Source organism: Chrysochloris asiatica, unplaced genomic scaffold (assembly GCF_000296735.1).
Source record: "Chrysochloris asiatica unplaced genomic scaffold, ChrAsi1.0 scaffold00188, whole genome shotgun sequence".
NCBI classification, from domain to species: Eukaryota; Metazoa; Chordata; class Mammalia; order Afrosoricida; family Chrysochloridae; genus Chrysochloris; species Chrysochloris asiatica.
The window spans coordinates 3,275,773-3,294,426 of record NW_006408706.1 but is presented as its reverse complement, the minus strand read 5'-3'; the positions used below and the strand labels follow the sequence as shown (position 1 = coordinate 3,294,426).

Genomic DNA, 18,654 nt, shown 5'->3' with positions numbered 1-18,654 from the left:
ATAAGGCCTGAATTTTACCAGAAGATCTAAGCTTTAATTTGATAGCTGCTAAACAAAGTAATGATGCCTCCTTAGAGAGACAGCTGATGTGTGACTTCAGGCTCAAGAATAAGATGGAAAAAAAGGAATGTATTTCTAACAGTGCACAATTGGAAGCTGGGAAACAGAATCCTACTCAGGGTATGAAAATGTTTATATAAATTTCATACTCTGAAGCTTGATTTTGAATTCCACTTAAGCAGCTCTTTGACTGTTTGCTAAGACAGCACAGCTAAAGCAGCCAAGTCTCTTGTACCAGTCTGTCATAACAGGTAGACTCCTAGCCTGTCTCCATCGAAGACTAGATGCGAACCCCGTTCCTGTCCATCATCACAGTGTCTTTCATGTTCATCTTCATGGCTCTTTGTTTTCTTTTCTATATCTTCACATAGACATATTGCATATAGAGAGAATGGCTACCAAGGGGTTTAAGGCATCTCTGTTTCTATTTTCTGCATACCTACAGATAAACAACAAAGCCAACGTGGTAACCAGCCCCAAAGAAAATATTCCTACCCCGGCGCTGGTATACCTGGACTCTTTGTAACCCTTCTTAAGTTCTTTACTGGTTTTTTGTTTTTGTTTTTGTTTCTTTCATTATTTTTTATTGTTCGGTTGTTTTGTGGGGTTTTTGTTTTGTTTTGGCTTTTGCTTTCCGGGATAAAAAGCAATCATTTCTTTTTTTCTCTTGTTTTCTAGTTGTCAGTGTGTTCCTAACATGATATTCTCTCACTTCATTGTTGAACATTGTACTGAGAGCTGTGGTCTCTGTAGTTGAAATCATTTGCATGCTGCCTTAGACACAGTACAGTGTGATTTGATTGCTCTTAGCTCTTTACTTGATGATAGCTCTAGATGATTAAGCAAACAATGGTTTATTCCTTTCATGGCACAAATGTTGACATCAAGGAGAGCTAATGTGATTATTGCTAGACCATAATAAAAGTAGACCTTATTCAGAGTTTCCATTTCTCTCTTATTAAAAGTCAACAGGGCTTTGTAAGTCCTTACTTTGTGAGATAAAGAGGCACAAGAACATTTAAAGCTTTTTGTTAGTTGTGTTTTAAATTAATTTTATCACTGTTTCACTTTAATCCAAACAATGAAATTGCATAACATAGAGCTTTAGATTTTAAATGGAAGCCAGTTTTTATTGTTGTTTTTGTGTGGTTTTTTTCCATGTCAGTGAAATCCACACTGTAAAAACTGAATCAGTTTAGCACTTTAAGACAATGCTATGCTAAAATTAAAAAACTGAACACCAAATTTGAATGCTAATTTAATGCCCTGAGTTCTATATTTTCTCAAAACTATTCCATATATTGATTTATGATTTTCGGAATTTTTTTCCTTTTTTACGAGTCCTTTCTTTACTGTTGTTGTTTTTGTTAAGTGTCGTTGAGTCCCACTCATAGCAACCTGTATGGAGTTTCCAAGGTGCACTTGGTGGGTTTGAACCACTGACCTGAAGTTAGCAGCCCTGTACTTATCCTACAGTGCCATTGTTAGGGGAATTAAAATGTTTGGGGATTATTTAACGTGGGAGGGCCTCCCTCAACTTAAAAACGTTTTAAGAATATGTGAATAGCATAGTAAAGAATAATTGTTAATCGCAAATCTATGCAGGAAAAGGAAGGAGAAAACCAAGTAAAATGGTCTAGCTTGTTGTTGCTGTTGTTAAGTGCCATTGAGTCAGTTCTGACTGATAGCAACCTTGTGTAGGGTTTCAAAGGAGCAGCTGATAAGTTTGAACCATTGACCTTGCAGTTCAAACTGATCTTGAGGCTAAGTACTTATCCTGCAGCACCACACCAGGAATCCATGATCTAACTAGTGCTGCATAAACTCTTGTAGAAAGTAGCCCCTACCGATGGCATGTGCCTAGGAGAGAGGACTCCTAATAAATCACAGTAACTCCCACCACCAAGACATCATGTAACAAAAATCCAAGTGTGTCATTGCTATTTTTGTTGTTCAGTGTCACCATGTCAGTTCCAACTCCTAACAACCATTTTTGGGTTTCCAAGAAGCAGCTGGTGGATATGAACTGCCAACCTTGCAGGTATCTTATCCTACTACAGTGCCACACCAGGACTCCATCATTGATAGATGCACTCTGAATGTTTTTGTTTTTGTCTTAAACTTTAGTGATTTAAGTATTATTTTCCACCTGAGATTATTTCTTCAATTTCCTGGTAAGAAAATAATAGAAAAAAACATTGGTTTTTTTCATGGACAAACATGACTTTATAGCCACATCGTCAGTACGTTTGTTCATTAAGCTGAACATTTTCTTTATAAATGAATTAACACAAGACTTAACGGCAATATGTCTGTAAGTATAGTGATTGTATCATCAGTTGTAAGACTACTAATGAGCCTTTCAAATGTTCCTTGGAATTTCTATGGTCTTTTGAAATGCATTTTTCAGAGTAGCCACTTATAGAAAGATTTTTTTTAAGTGTGGTCCAATGGTTTTAGATTTGCCAAGGGCATGTATCCAGCTGTGTATTAATGTCATAATCAATACAGTTGAAGCATATTTAAAAGCAGTACTGCGGGAAAATATCTTCACAAAAACACTGAGATCATCTCAAAGAGTTCTTCTATCTCCAATTCCCTGTCTCCAGTTCTGTCTCTAGTGCAATTTTCTATGGGACAGATATTAAAAGACCATCCATTAAAGAAGAAAAATACTGTCTGACATAGGACTTGGTGAAACAGTGAGTGCCTCTTTAGGTCTCTAGACTTCAAAGCCTTGTGTATATGTTGATCAAGAATAAGGTCTTTTGCATGCTGCTGTTGGGTAGGGAGGCATCCTGTCTCATGGGCTCATTTGGGAGATCTGTCATCAAAGACCTTGTCAGCTGCAACCTCTGACAGCAGTTAACATTGCTTGAGATCTTGTCACTATTGAGTTTTGTCAGCTGGCTTACTCTGCTCTCTCCCTCACACTACTAAGAATGTACTTACCAATGCAAACTGTTTCTTTCTCTATTTTGTTCTCACTCAGGAGCCCCAAACCACTGTAATCCACAACCCTGATGGAAACAAGGTATTCAGAAAGAGTCAGCATCATCTTTCTTTCACAAGATTACACATCTCATCAAATATTCAAAGCAAAATTAATTCATCATTTGAAAATAGGAAAGGAAATCCTTACAATTCCTCTATGGCACTTTCTTTGGGGCCGAATTTATGCAGAACTATTATACAAATTGTTCTTAAGGGAAAAGGAATGAGATCTTGAAATACAACTGAATGGTCCCATTAGTCAATACAGTCAGAAGGTCAGAAAATCAGGCTAATAAAGTCTTTAAGTTAAGATGACTGTGTATCTTAAGTGATTTCATCTATTCTTTTTTTTTTCCCTCCATGCCTGTTTGCGCATTGTACTGTAGATGTATTCTGCATGAAATTTCAAAATTTCTTCCTATCTTTAAAAAAAAAAGACTTTGAGTTGATAGATATTTGTTTAAATTTAGTAATGCTTTTGTGTTCTATTCAATTTTTTTGGCACAGTGGTTTTTTGTTTTTTTTTTTTGTCTTTCTTCTTTTTAGTTGTCTGTGGTTGTTGATCCTGCTGTTTGGCATGAATTTGAAGAGAATTGGGATTTTTCTTGTGATATGTGTTTGTTTTTGTTGATTTACATGCATTTTAGTGATAGACATTTAACTACTTATGTTGAAGGAAGACTGTAATATTTCCTGTACATTGTAAATTTATTGCACAGCATGCTAACTAAATAAGTGCACTTGCATATATGTCTATAGGATAAAAGAAAACATTTTTTTTAATGCATATATTCTTTTATTGCTTCTCATACATCATTTTATCTCTTAGGGGGGAAATACTTCCCTAGATTTTTATCACATATTAAATGTAATCATGGGATCTTATATAGCAGTACTATTCAAGCCTCACAAAATAAATTTCCTCTTGTTTAACATTTAATCAATATTAAAATTATTTAAGCAAAAAGTATAGCATTGTGTTCTCTAATGCAAGGTAGATTTTATAAGGATCACACTTAAAATGTTCTAAGTCCCTCAAAGACTTGAGGTATTCAGGACCATCACATATGAAAACAATTTTTTGCAAGTATCATTAGCAAATGAAAGAGCAAGCATAAGGGCTGGCATGGACACATCAATAATTCTAGCTATATAAATTGTAAGAGTTGCTGCATGATATTTTTTGCTTATGTGAATGAGTTTACTTTACAAGTGCATGGGCTTATCTTCATCTTAAGTGTATGTTTGAAACTGGATCACAGTAAGAAGCGCATGAAGACTTTCTGTGTGTGTGTGTATGTGTGTGTGCATGGAGACTCTAGATATATCTTTATTGCCCTTTCAATTTAAAAGGATCCCTGGTGACGGTGACACAATGGTTAAGTACTCAGATGCTAACCAAAACGTCTGCAGTTCAAACCCACCAGTCACTCTGGGCAAAAAGCTGTGGCAATTGGCCTTCAAAAAGATTTATAGCCTTGGAAACCCTAAGGGGCAGTTCTGTTCTGTCATATAAGGCCACTATGAATTGGACTTGACTTCAGTGAAATGTTTTTGTTTATACTCAGTGCAAAGATTACATGTAATATTAATACAAATTGATCTCTTTTTCTTGACTATATTGAATCTGAAAAAGGACGTTGACTGGCATTTGCATCATTTTCCAAAATCTGGCTTACATCACTGAGCATATTGATTAGAATTTGCTTTCCATTTTTTTCAGCTCCAAACTTTAGTCATTCTATGGATATTGCTCTACTTCTTTGCTAAGAAATGTTTTATTAGTACATTATTAATGTGAAAATTTATTAAACTATTTTAGGGAATATATACTATTCTTGGTAGCTGCAGTATCCTTTTAGGTGTGCTTACTCTTTTTAATTTCATTTGTAGTTGTACAAAGAAATGGCTTTGTCTTTTCATTATGGGAGAAAGGTTCTTATCAGTGACAGCTAGTTTCTAATTTAGAAATTAATGAAAAATCTATTTATTTTTGGAAGTATATTATTCATCATAAATCTATTGTGCTAATTGCAAACATGAAAATTCTTAAAAGCATTTTCAGCATATCTCGTTTAGTAGCTTTAGTATCTTCATCAAATGATACAGTGAAATGTCTTTCCACTCAAGAAAGGCGTAGACTAAGGAACTGGCGATTTATGGATCAGCCAGGTGGCATCATTGATGGCGTCAAGTGTGGCAGCGGTAGTGAGGTTGGCCCAGGATCGGACATTGTTTCGTTCTGCTGTGCATGGAGTCACTATGAGTTGGTTCTGACTCGATGGCACCTGACAAACAACATAGTGCCTCCTATAAAGAAGGTACAATTTATTGAGAGTTTGGACTAAAAATTCTTCTGTTTTAAGGTTCTTAATCATTATGCTAATATTTTTAAGTTCTCATAAATATACAGAAAAGAAGCACATCCCATAGGGCACAGTAACAAATGCATTCTTAGAGTTTAAAAATAAATTGGGTACCTCTGATACTTCTAAAAATTGTCATGAATCATATGGCTTCAGAAATTAGGCAACCAGAGGACTCCCGTTTTGAAATGTGTGCAGCGTTTTGTCATTTTATTTGTGTTTAAATCATGTAATGTGTTTGTTCATTTGCATGTCATCAAATGTACACAGCCTGACGCAGAATTTTGCATGATTCGTGCATCACTAGCTGTACTTCTGTATGATTTTTTTATGTTCAGAAGGAGAAACCAAACTGTCAATTGTTTGAAATTTAAAGATGTTTTCTTCTCGACAGGAATCAACCGAGAGTTCAAATACAACAATTGAGGATGAAGATGTGAAAGGTATGGTTAAACTAAATATGGAAAATTCTAATTTGGAACTCCACATATTTCAGAGTGTATATATCTAGATATAGATATCTAGATAGATATAGATATTTAGATAGATATAGATAGATATATGTATATATATAGAGAGAGACAGACAGACAGAATGACTGACTCCTGGCACTGTAGGATCAGCACTAAACTGTAAACCACAAGGTCAGCAGTTTAAACCTACCAGCGTCTCCTTGGAAACCCTATACATGGTTGGTATAAATTGAAACCCACACTAAAGCACTTAACAAGTATATGGTAGTAATGGTGGTAGTATGTCGTGGTGTCGATTCCAGCTCATAGTGACCCTGATTAGGGTTTCTGAGGCTGCAAATCTTAACAGGAGCAGAAAGCCTCATCTTTCTCCCACAAACCTCTGGTAGTTTCAAACTGCTGACCTTGAGGTTAACATCCCAACTTGTAAGCACTACACACCAGAACTCCTTAACGTAAAGCTTGGGAACTAGGTCTTCACTAAAATATTAGAATGTTTTTCTTTAAATTATATGGATTGATTTTGTCATGGTTTTTATTCAGATGTTCTTTTCTGTGCTTTTTAAAGTATAGATTAATATGATATAATTAATACACATAGTGATTTTAAGTTAGTAATGGCAGTTTGGAAACATTGTCAAATTCTAAATACATCAGTTAAAAGCTAATAGAAAGTTACATCCATATACCCTGTCTAGAAAGCAATCTATGTGTAGAAGCAATCTACACTCAAGGCTAAAGTATAGATTTAAAAAAAAAAAAAAAACTTTAGGTAGTCTTAAAAGGAAAACAGTGGAACTTAGTATTTGTAGTTGGCAATGTTTTTTTCCTGGATATTCATATCCTTTCTTAATTTTTTCTTGACCTCAATTCAATTCAGTTGCCAACATTCTTTTAACTGCAAATTAGAGTCACTGTTAAGCATTTTGACTCTCCCTCCATTCCTCACCACACACTTACTAAAGACATGTTTGAAGTTAGCTTACCTCTTTACTATATTGTTGTTTTAGAAATGTTATTTTTTTTCTTCTGTTTGTTTTGGCTGTTTTATATTTTTACTTTTGTAACTCAATAGATGTAATTACAGTCTATACTTGTTAAGAAGTCATCCCCCACAAAAAAAGATTGCACTAGGACTATATAACACAGAAATGTAAAAGTAAAAGGAATATAAAATAGATTCAGAGAAATCATCTATCAATTAAGTAAATATTATCTGCAAAGAATGTTGCTGTTGTTGTTAAGTACCGTCATCAATTCTGACCCATAGCTACCCTGTATAGGGTTTCCAAGAAGCAGCTGGTAAGCTTGAACCACCAACCTTGCAGTTCAAAGGACTTTACAGTCTGATGCATTAGCCCACAGCACCACACCAGGACTCACCTAAAACAGTAACCTTTTATTTCAGTAAGTAGGATTAATAAGGAGCTCTGGTAGTGTAGTGGTTACGAATCGGGCTGCGAACCTAAAGGTCAGCGGTTCGAAACTACCAGCTGCTCCGCGGGAGAAAGATGAGGCTTTCTACTCCCGTAAGGATTTACACCCTCGGAAACCCTGTACAGGGTCGCTATGGGTTGGAACCGACTCGACGGCACGTAACAACAACAACAACAAGGATTAGTAAAATAATAGTCTTAAAAAGTTACAATCATGTGCAGAATAAAGAACCTAGAAATTTTAAGGCTCAGGAGATGTATGGGCAATTTAAGAAATAAGAATGGAGTCCTGGTGTGGCGCTGTGGGATAATGCACTGGACCACAAGGTTAGTTTGCATCGCAAGGTTGGTAGTTCAAAATCACCAGCTGCTCCTCAGAAACTCTAAACAGTGTCTCTATGAGTGGCAACCGACTCAATAGCACTCAACAACAACAACAAATAGACCACAGGGAGCCCTGGTGATGCTGTAGGGTAAGCACTGTCTTGCTGACTGAAAGGTCCAAGTTCAAACCCACCAGCCACTCCGTGTGAGGATTTCTGCTCTAGTAAAGATTTACAGGAGTCCTGGTGTGGCGCTGTGGGTTAATGCGCTGAGCTGCAAGGCCGGTTTGAATTGTAAGGTCGGTGGTTTAAGCTTACCACTCACTCCTCGGAAACCCTATACAGGGTTGCTATGAGTCCAAACCGACTCAAAGGCACTTAACAATAACAAGGATTTACAGACTCGGAAACCCTACCCAGAGTCCCTATGAGTCAGAATCAACTCGATGTCAGTGGGTTTGGTTTTATATAGACCACAAATTCCCAGTCACCTCTACTGACTTTTTCTTTTCTGGTTGAATAGAACAGCTGCTGCTATTAAACTGCACTTGATTTCTATTACTAGCACACTGACCTAACTCTGCTAAAGGGAATCAGTCATTATTTTGTTCAGTGGAAAGGTAGATAACTGGGTACAGGATTTTATGTAGTGAGCCCGTTCATCTTGTTCGTGCCCCTGAGCTGAAATTTGAACTCAGATAATGTTATGAATCATTGATGCCAGTCACATTAGATAAAGAGATTCATGTTTGTTTTTTATCAAATAAGCAGATGTGCCATTTAGCTTTTCAGTGATTCTGAAAGCATCCTCTTCACAAGTACTTTAAATTCCTTAGCTCTGTTAGTGAAGCAAAATGTTTATATGATTTTTACATTATTCTATTGAGCAAAAATCAGAAAGAGGAAAATAATCTCTGAGGGGGCTTCCAAAAGCTCATGGGTAAACTCCACTGTCTTTTCACTCCATTTTCCATGAACTTGGTGGAGCCTCTCATATTATCCACTAGAGAGGCTGTATCTTTAGATAGCTAGATAAATTTTAGGAGAGTGCCAACATCTCACTCACTATATACAGCTCTTCCTTCAAGGAATATGTTTGATCCTTGGTGATCGCAGCAGAATCTTAAAAAGTGATCTTTGTCACTGGAATTGGACTCTTAATGTATCTAACTGTTGGTTCAGAAAAATTTCTAGTTATGTAAATAGTAGTATATAAGAAGCATCCTAGTGTGGCACTGCAGGATAATGCACTGGACTGCAAAATTGATTTAAACCTCATAGTCGGAGGTTCAAGCTCACCAGGCACTTCTTTGGAAACACTATACATGTCACATGCAGCACACCTAATAATACATTGTGCTGTGTGTGGTACATGATCCCTTAAATATCTATCACATGTTTCCCACACCAAATGTGGTGCATATTCTTCCCCATACCTGAGACTAACCTGGAAGTGACAGCTGCTAAATCCTTTTCACCATTAGCCACAGAGAGGAAATATGCACCTCATGGTGAGCCAGACAAAGGAAAAAATGAAACAACTGCAGAATACCTTTATCTGGCTTTGTGTGTGTGTGTGGGGGGGGGGGATTGGGGAAGGAAGTGGGGAGGCCAGTACTTCTCAAAAAAAGTACAGCAGAAGTCATAGTAGATGAATGATCCCTCACAGTCAGGGGAACCTAAGGATCCTAGAGAAGAGGGAATAGAAGAAAACCCATTTTCCTTTAGCATTGCTTGTCTAGTTACAATTTAAAATGATTTTTTGGTTCTCAGGATGCACATCTGTGACTAGTCTTGAGTTGTAATGAGGCTATCTCAGTTTCTTCATTCATTCAGCAAATATTTACTAAATATTTTTTGAGTGCCTACTGTTTGCCTGAGCTCCATGTGATTCTTTTAGATCTGTTTTTCTTATTTAATATTACACCACAACATCTCACTGAAAAGTAAGAATCAAGACAAATGTATTTTATATCTATAAGTCCTTTTTATTTCCTTGATTTTTTTTTTTTTCAGAAACCTTCAGTATTTAGTTGTAACCACATTTTCTTTTCTAAGTTCTCAGCCATTCTAAGGGGATTGCACTATTTAACAGTTCTTCTTTTAAAATACAAAAACAAACTTCCAGACTTCATTGTTTTCTTTTTTCAAGAATGTGTTTAAGACCTTTGAGCTCTGAGTAACTTACTAATTTGTCCTGTATCTTTAAATCAAGAATTCTCTCTGCTCAGTACACTCAGCAGCAAACTCAGTATCATGGAGTGATATTAATAGTTTAAAAACAAAATGGAAAAAGAAATCTCAATGAAGCATAGTTATTACCATAGGAGAACAATAGTAAAAGCAACCTACTCTGTACTCAAAACAAAAACAAAAACAAAAACAAAAATGGCATTTACTTATTAGGATTTTCCTATTAAGAAAGAATGGATGTTTTAAAATACGAATGATTTAGTGTCTAAAAAGATTGAAATAGTCATTTCTACTGTGAAAACATTTCTAGTAAAATAATATTTGTAAGTTATTTTTATTGTTGAGAATATACACAGCAGAGCATACATTAATTTCCTTCTTTAGTAAAATAATTACTTTTATGAGGAAAATTACTTTTTGGGCTTTTCAGGTGCTGTTCAAAGCTGCCCTCATTAGGCTTCCATTTGTAGCTGACAATACTAACAGCGTTGCTTTCCACGAGTATGGGGACGTTTAAGGCCAGCAAAAATATAGCAGCGGCCCTTTCTACTCTGTATACGTTTGAAGACTGTCCTTTGGTTTGTGGCTGTAGCCACAGTTTGCAGGGCCTGTCGCTGTATCCCACAATGCCTCTCCACCTCATAACCCGCCCAGAACAGTTGCTCAGTCAGCCACTTCATCTCTGATGGGCGTGCATCGGTTTGGTCCATCTGCTGCTCTTTCTCAGCATTCCAGAGTTGTACAACACCTGTTGAAGTTGGGCTCCTGTATAGTCATGTCACTCATCCTGCTCCCAGCATCTCACTTCAGCTCACCATTCGGCAGCTGGTTGGATCTCTTTCTGCATTTCATCCTTCTTACAGGTCTAGGCCAGTGGAGCCGTATAAAACAAGCAAAAAAATGTTTGCTATGAAGCTGACTGTATGTGAGAACTTCATCTTTGTTCTCTTTTTCCGTTTGCTGGCTGTCAGGTTATGGTAATGAGACTGCACACCATGTTTGCAAAAGACCCGGTTAAAGGCCAAGGGATTGACACCCCTTATCACTTGAGTGAGGCTTGACTTTTGATGACACCTGGATGTCTCATTCTCAGCTAAACTACAGAATCACTTGATTCATGAATTTTCTGTACTTGTCTTTTGTAAGTGTGGCCATTAGTGGACAGTGCACGGACTTAACATCCAGATTCAGTTATTCTTGGGCTCTGTCGTATCCATGAAAACTCTCTGTGTAGGATTTCCTGGTGCAGATGATTGCATGAAGCTAGTCTTCCTCAGATTCCCATACAGTTTGTAACTTATCTTTCATGCATTTCTCACTTCACGAGAATAACCATCTGCAAAATCAAGAAACTCCTGGATATTATATTTAAGGACTTTTGATAAATATGTCACTCTGTGAGGTTAAAAATGTCATAAAAGACTTGAAGCGTAGTGTACAATAATATCTTTCAAGTTTCTAATGCAAACTTTGATTTTAAAAAGAAGACTACATACAAAAATTATCGTCTGCATGTATGTATCTACAATCTATTGATCTTTTAACTTTTAAATCAGGTTCAATAATTTAGAGAACTGATGCAGAATGTATTACACTCTACCAATTGCTTCAATGTAAAGTAATCTCATTCTCTCAGTTTCGTTTTTCCCCCCACGTACTTTCTATTTCACTTCCATACTCACTGTTTTTCTCTTTGCTCTTTGTTTTCTGCCAGATTTGTGTCTCAAATTTGTCAGTGATAACCTCAGACTTGCTTAGTCCTGCTGATAAAATACAGGTGAAAATGATGTCAAGCTCAGTTTAAAATAATCTGAAATCAAAATGAAATAAACAAATGCCTGCAAATAGCCATTTTTTCTTAGAAAATATAAACTTGCTCTAAATAAACTTTCTCATATCAAAAGTTCTGTAAATGGTTTTCATGCTCATTTGTGAAGCTCTCTATGCAGTTTAAAATATATACATACAGCAAAAATAATGTAGCATTAATTTACAAAATATTGCATACATTCTAAAATAGCACGTATTCTGAAATTATTTCATCAAGTTCTAAAACTTGATTAAGCAATCTAGCATTTTACTATGGATAGGTATTACTTTATATGGAGGTAAAATAGATAAAAGATAATCAGAGTCACGATTTATGTAATTAAAATTTTTATAATGGATTAGACTTGTTGGTGTCGGTAAGTGCCGTCCAGTCGTTGCAACCCTGCATAGGGTTTCCCCAGGGTGGCTGGTGGGTTTGAACTACCAACCTTGTGATTAACAATCCAGTGCTTGTCCTAGAGCGCCACGCCCAGGACTCAGTTTGCATTTAATTTAGTTGCATATATACTGAGTGTAAAACTTGCTTGATTTTATCCATGTATCTATTTTTGCATTAATTAATAAAAATAGTCCAATCTAATAATATGTAAAATTTAAAGTTATGTGTAATTCTCAAAGTAGTTTAATGCTCCCTCTGTCCATTTTATCTTTTTGGATTATAATTTCTGATAATGCAATTTCAGCTAGGACCAGATTGGAATCTGGAGTCTACAGTCAGTTTCTAGTTCCATCCTTTACCCAACCTGCTTTAAGCAAGTTTCAGAACTTCTCCAAGGCTCACTTTTCATAATAGCAGACTTTATATGTTAAGATCTATAATACATAGTTTTATTCTATTGTTTCACTCTTACATCAGTATAATACTATTAATAGAATATTTTGAAGTTTTAAATAGTTTAATGTGTAGTTATATACTATAAACTAATGCCTACAAGAATATAAATGTTAATAGTATAAATGATTGAAAATAGAATATAGAAAGAGTTCATTAAAAGTTGAATAAAATAAATTGCTGTCGTTTTAGGCATCATTATTACAATGGGGGAAATGCTGTCCACTAATCTACATATCTAAAACATGATACAGAACTAATGGAATATAATTTTAGTACTTTAAACATACTTCAGTAAGAATTATTTTGAGTTCCTATTTCATGTCTCTAAAGTAGCTGCTATACAAAATCACTGTAACTTAATACCTTAAATTACTATTTGGCTTATTCATTTCTATGTAACAGTTTAATCATAATTTTTTATAAATGAGAAATATTCTATAATCTCAAGTTATGTATTAGAATAAAATAATTTTAATCAAATGCTATCTCCTTTTCTGAGTTTAAGTTAATTTATACCGAGAAATATTTCTAGAAATCATAGGAAATGGTGATTATATTATCATACAAGAATGTGATTATAATTATGATTATAACATCTTATAACTCATCTTACAAGAATGACTCTTCTTGTAGGACAGTGAAATGTCCCTATGTTTTGTTTTGTTATGTCTACAGTAATGAAATAAGTGAATGTTAGTCCTGTGTGAGTGCATTTGTAATATTCTACGAAATCATTCCATTATAAGCCATTCAGTTTCAGACCAGTATGTTAAATGAATACAAAAGAGAAGCAGAGAAGATATTACTGAATAAAGATGTTAGTGTACGAAGGCTATATAGGAATAAAGAATTCTTAGTTTTCTACAGCTAAATGATACTTTTCTCTTTATCTGATTTAATGCAACAAATATTTTATGGGCACCTAGAATGTATAATATATTATATAGATGCTAAATACATTTCTTGCCCTCGTGGAGTATGTCCAGAAGAGAGAAAGATGATTCTGTATCATAATGTACCAAGATAATGAATAGACTTCTGATGGTTAAGAGTTTCAAATTGGGCTAATTCTAATGAATTCTAAGGACTGTGTGCTAGCATATCAGAAAAGGTGTGCATCAGGGTTGTATCCTTATTAATTTTATATGCTGACCTAATAATCTGAGAAGTCACACTACATGAAGAAGAATGAAGTGACAGGGTCTAAGTAAGACTTCTTAATAACTTGTGATATGCAGATGGCATCACCTTGCTTGCTGCAAGCAAAGAGAACTTGAAACACTTTCTAATAAAGATCATGCTAATTCATTATTGATTAAGACTCAGTATAAAGAAAACAGAAGTCCTTAAACTGGACCAGTAAACAACATGATAAGTAGAAAAAAGATTGCAGTTGTCAATGATTTTATTCTGCTTAGATCCACAGTCAATGCTCATCTAAGCAGCAATCAAGAAATCAAATGGCATACTATATTGGGCAAATCAGGGATCTTCTTTAAAGTGTTAAAAGAGAAAAGATGTCACTTTGAAGACTTAGGTGCAACTGTTCCAAACCATGGTATTTTCAGTAGCCTCATGTACATGTCAAATCTGGACAATAAATAAAGCCCAGAGAGGAACTGATTATCTTTGAATTATGGTGTTGGCAAAGAATATTGAAAGTGTCATGGACTGCCAGGAGAACAAACAAATCTGTCTTGGAAAAAGTATAGCCAGAATGCTCCTTAAAAGCAAGGAAGGCAAGACTTCGTCTCACCTTTTTGGGCATGTTATCCAGAAGGACTAGTCCCTGGAGAAGTGTATGATGTTTGGTGAAATGGTAGGTCAGCAAAAAAGAGGAAGACCCTCCAAACAATTTGGATTCATAGATTGGCTGCAGCAGGAGGCTCAAACATAACAATTGTGAGGATGGCACACAATTGGACAGTGTTTTCTTCTGTGTGCACAGAATTGCTATGATTCGGGGCTGACTCCACAGCACCTAATAGCAACATTGTTTTTGTTGTTAAGTGCCTTAGAGTCGGTTCTAACTCACAGAGACCCTTTATAGGGTTTCCAAGGAGCGACTGGTGAATTTGAACCACTACTAACTTTGTGAAAGGAGCTCTGGTAGTGTAGTGGTTACGAATCGGGCTGCGAACCTTAAGGTCAGCAGTTTGAAACTACCAGCTGCTCTGCGGGAGAAAGATGAGGCTTTCTACTCCTGTAAAGATTTACACCCTCAGAAACCCTGTACAGGGTCGCTATGGGTCGGAACCGACTCGACGGCACTTAACAACAACAACAACAACTAACTTTGTGATTCAAATAGACCTTGCAGTCCAATGCTTTATCCCACTGTGCCACACCTGGACTCCAGCAACAACATATGCTAGCATAAATACCTAGAGAGAGTTGCTAACAACAGCACTTAGCAGCAAGAGTCACAAATTCCAAAAGAAGAAATTCCACAAGTCAGCTTTCCTAAACATTTCCAATCTTCAGAATTTAATCTTATCAAGCAATTTAACATGATCTAAGTATCGGGAAGCAAAGATTAGATAGAAGGAAAATGTAAATGTGGTGTGGATTTAGAATTCCTTGTACTTGGAGTTGTTTTTAGCCATAAGGTGTAATGCATGTATTGGCTAGATTTAGTGAAACATGTTTTTTTGTCCCTGTCTAGGCTGTGACTTTCTCTTTCCAAAGATTCATGATAAGACTGAGTTATTGAGTTTTCATGGTAAGAATAGTTTTGAGATAAGAAAGGAGGAACTATTTAATGGTTTTGTTGTGTGCGGTTTTCTTCTGATATGGAGTTTTGGGAAAGCTGATATACTTGGACAGTGTTCAGGTTCATTCACTTTTGTATCTCTTTGCTAACTGAGAGATTTGGTTGTTGCTGTTAAGTACCATTGAATGGATTCCAACCCATAGCAACCCTGTATAGGGTTTCCAAGGAGCAGCTGGTGAGCTTGAACCGGCGAACTTGTAGTTCAAATGGCTTTGCAGTCTGGTGCGTTAACCCACAATGCCACATCAGGACTCTGAGAAACCTAACCATCACCTACTATGGGAGATTACCATTACTATATAAACTCCCTGATCCTCAGTTTCCCCATCTGTAAAATAGAAATAACATTATTAACTTCATTGTGATGTTGACATTTAAAAGGGAAAAGACATGTAAGTTGCTTTTCACGCTATTAAGCACACAGTATTTTCACAAGTGTTAGCAGTTCCCACTGTGAGTTATTTGAGGTTCTGCATTAGCCACTGGATATACAAAGATAAGTGTAATGGGGTTGCCATGTTGAAGGTCCTCACAAATTGCTAAGTATCACAGTCTTACTGTGAATGTCTCCTAGTGTTGGAGGAGCGGAGTCACTCTGGAAGGATGTCTCAATGATGTGACTTTTGACATTAATATTAAAATATATTAATATTAAAGAAACTGTTAAGTCAGGTGAAGAAGGTAGGAGAGAGACCTCACGTTGTAGGTAAAAGACACAGAAACAAAGCATGGTATGTTTGAAGTATATTACTGTAGAGTAAAGTGCAAATTAAGGGATGATGGAGGTCAGGCCTGAGAAGTAGGAAACATACTAAGGAGTGAGAGTTGATATAATAGGTCCTGAGAATGAGTAGAAGGTTTGAAGCAGAGGAGTACTGGGTTCAGATTCCCACAGGTGAATCAAACTAACATCTCATTGGCATACTCATTTGAAAGGTCCCAGACTGGAGACAGCACTATCAGTTTTACTCTTATGTGTGGAAGGAGACACATCATCAAGGGAGACTTGAGCTGTGTTTTGTTTTGTTTTTTTAAGTTTTAGAGTGTATGAGTCTGGATCATATTTGTAGGCTAAAGATACAGAAGAAATAAGAATGGGGTAATTTGTTGTTCTTTTGTGCATTTATTTAGTCAGTTGCTCTTTCAAGAACCATTTATTTTGAGGGATTATTGGCTGCCAAGACCCATTATTATTGTTGTTGTTAAGTGCCATTGAGTCAGTTCCAACTTATAGAGATCCTGTATATAGAGTTTCCAAGAAGCAGATGGAGAGCTTGAACCACCGACCTTACAATTCAAACCAACTTTTCAGTCCAGCACATTAATCCACAGTGTCGTACCAGGACTCTTAAAATTTTATGAAAGCTGCATTCTATTGGGAGAAAAAAAAAAAAAAAAAGATTATAAACAAGGTTCATAGTTTCTACCAAAGACTCTTGTGATAAAAATGGTAACAGAGTAGCTAAAGACTTTACCTTATATTGTCCTCATTTAAAATCCATGCATTAAATAAGTCCTATTAACCCGATTTTTTTCAGGCAAACAGTGTTTATAGAGAGGGTAAGGCATAGCCAGTAAGTAGCTTAGCAGGAGCTAGACTACTTATAGATTTCTAGAATACCTCAGCTCTCACCCTGTTATTGTAGCCTACATAGTTAATGTGCTTAAGTATTCCAGAAAGGTTTGTGATAAGAGCATATCTCTAGGAGTTTTTCTAACAGACATGAAGAATCCCAAGGTAGGTAGCAATATACAGTCTTGCATCACCAGGAATTACCTTTTGCTCTTGGGATCAGGTGTGAGGTCCTAAACCATGAGGAAAAGAGTAACTATAATTAAAGGCATTGGCTTATCTTTTGTAAAGTCTTCAGAGAAGCTTTAAATCAATGCTACTTGTAAAGGTTTAACTCCAAGGCTACAAAGGAATGCCATGATTTCATTGATAACAGCAAGTTATTTGTCCATCTTTGTGGAGTTCATTCTACTAAAGGTCACCATCCATGAATAGAAGCAGTTTTTGCTTTGCACTTGTATACATAAAACATATAAACAGGCTATAGGGCCTTAAAAACATCTCATTTCATCTTTGCAGTAAACTTGTAGGCAAGATCAGGAAATGTAAGAAAAACAGGAACTTGGGACATTGAAGCTGTATTGTTGTTGTTGTTAAGTGTCGTTAAATCGATTCCTACTCAGACCTTATCGATGAGGAGCGGCTGGCGAGTTTGAAACGCTGACCTTTGTGGCTTAAACCTACAGTGGGGTGAGAGGTCTTGTCCTATAGTGACACACCAAGACTCCCAGAAATCATCTGGAAGAATGCCAGTCAATAATGGAATCTTTTCAAATAAAACTTTGTCAGGCATTCTTAGAGGGAGCTAGAGAAAATGTAAAGCTGTTGCTAGTCTAATAGTCCATAGGGAAATGGAGAAAGGCCTATAAATTGCTCATTTAGAAATCAGATGTCAGATTATTACATTCCATGACTAGGCAGAGGGAATAGGGTTTATAAATATATCAGAACCAAGTCTCAAGATGGATGTGTGGTAAGAACAAAAGCTTAGATAGAATCTGCATACAGATGTTGTACCTTTCCAAGTAAAAAATAGAAGTTATAACAAATCTGTCATTGAACTCTTGTTTCAAATGCCCTGGAGACATCATCAATGAGCCTCTCAGTAACTATCTGCCTACCACAAGATTCATGTTTTTAAGTAAATATCAATAAAGTGGTTCTGTCTGCCTCCTTTACCTAATTAAATTTATTGTTGCTTAAAGAGAAAACGATTTCTCTGCTCTTTTCCTTTTTCATTTGAATAGGAAGGTAGATTTTTTTTTTCTTTTCACTTTCCACATTAGTTCCACTGACTGGGTTTCATTTGGGTGTTAACCTTTTACTGTGTTCCTTTGCTGGTCATTTCCTGAGTGCTGCTTAGCATCCAAGGACCTGGCCTAATATTAATCCTTAGGGCTAAGAATGCAATTGTCCTGAATCATTTTTACTTTTTTCTCATTTCCTGTGCTGATGCATCCTGGGAGAATGTTCCCTTCCAGTAGCTACAACATGTGTTGTCTTCTTTTTTCCAGTTCTTTTTGGTTGATGCATGTTGTCGTTGTTAAGTGCTATCAAGTTGGTTCCAACCCATAGCGACCTCGTATAAGGTTTCCAAGGAGTGACTGGTGAGCTTGAACCACCGACCTTGTAGTTCAAACGGCTTTGCAGTCTGGCACATTAACTTAACTTACAGCGCCACACCAGGACTAGATAGTGCTAACTTAATAATTATATATGCATTAAAAATGACCATAAAGTCAAGTTATGTGAACAAACAACTTGAGATCCATGTGCTACAATTGCCAATTCCTAACAA

At 36.2% G+C, this 18,654-nt stretch overlaps 1 protein-coding gene across 12 annotated transcripts in view; it reads left to right on the top strand.

Moving 5' to 3' along the window:
• LOC102820955 (calcium/calmodulin-dependent protein kinase type II subunit delta-like) overlaps positions 1–18,654 on the top strand; it is a 416,134-nt gene that overhangs the window by 352,689 nt on the left and 44,791 nt on the right. For 6 of the 12 annotated variants that reach the window (XM_006872247.1, XM_006872241.1, XM_006872245.1 and 3 more), the window contains one exon: positions 5,815–5,863. The exons of 1 other annotated variant lie outside the window; for it this stretch is intronic. In XM_006872247.1, the coding sequence (XP_006872309.1) occupies positions 5,815–5,863 (49 nt within the window). Of the gene's footprint in view, positions 1–505; positions 566–3,052; positions 3,095–5,814; positions 5,864–18,654 lie in introns of all 12 variants that reach the window. 5 more of the 12 variants (XM_006872242.1, XM_006872244.1, XM_006872240.1 and 2 more) reach the window with 2 other exon arrangements.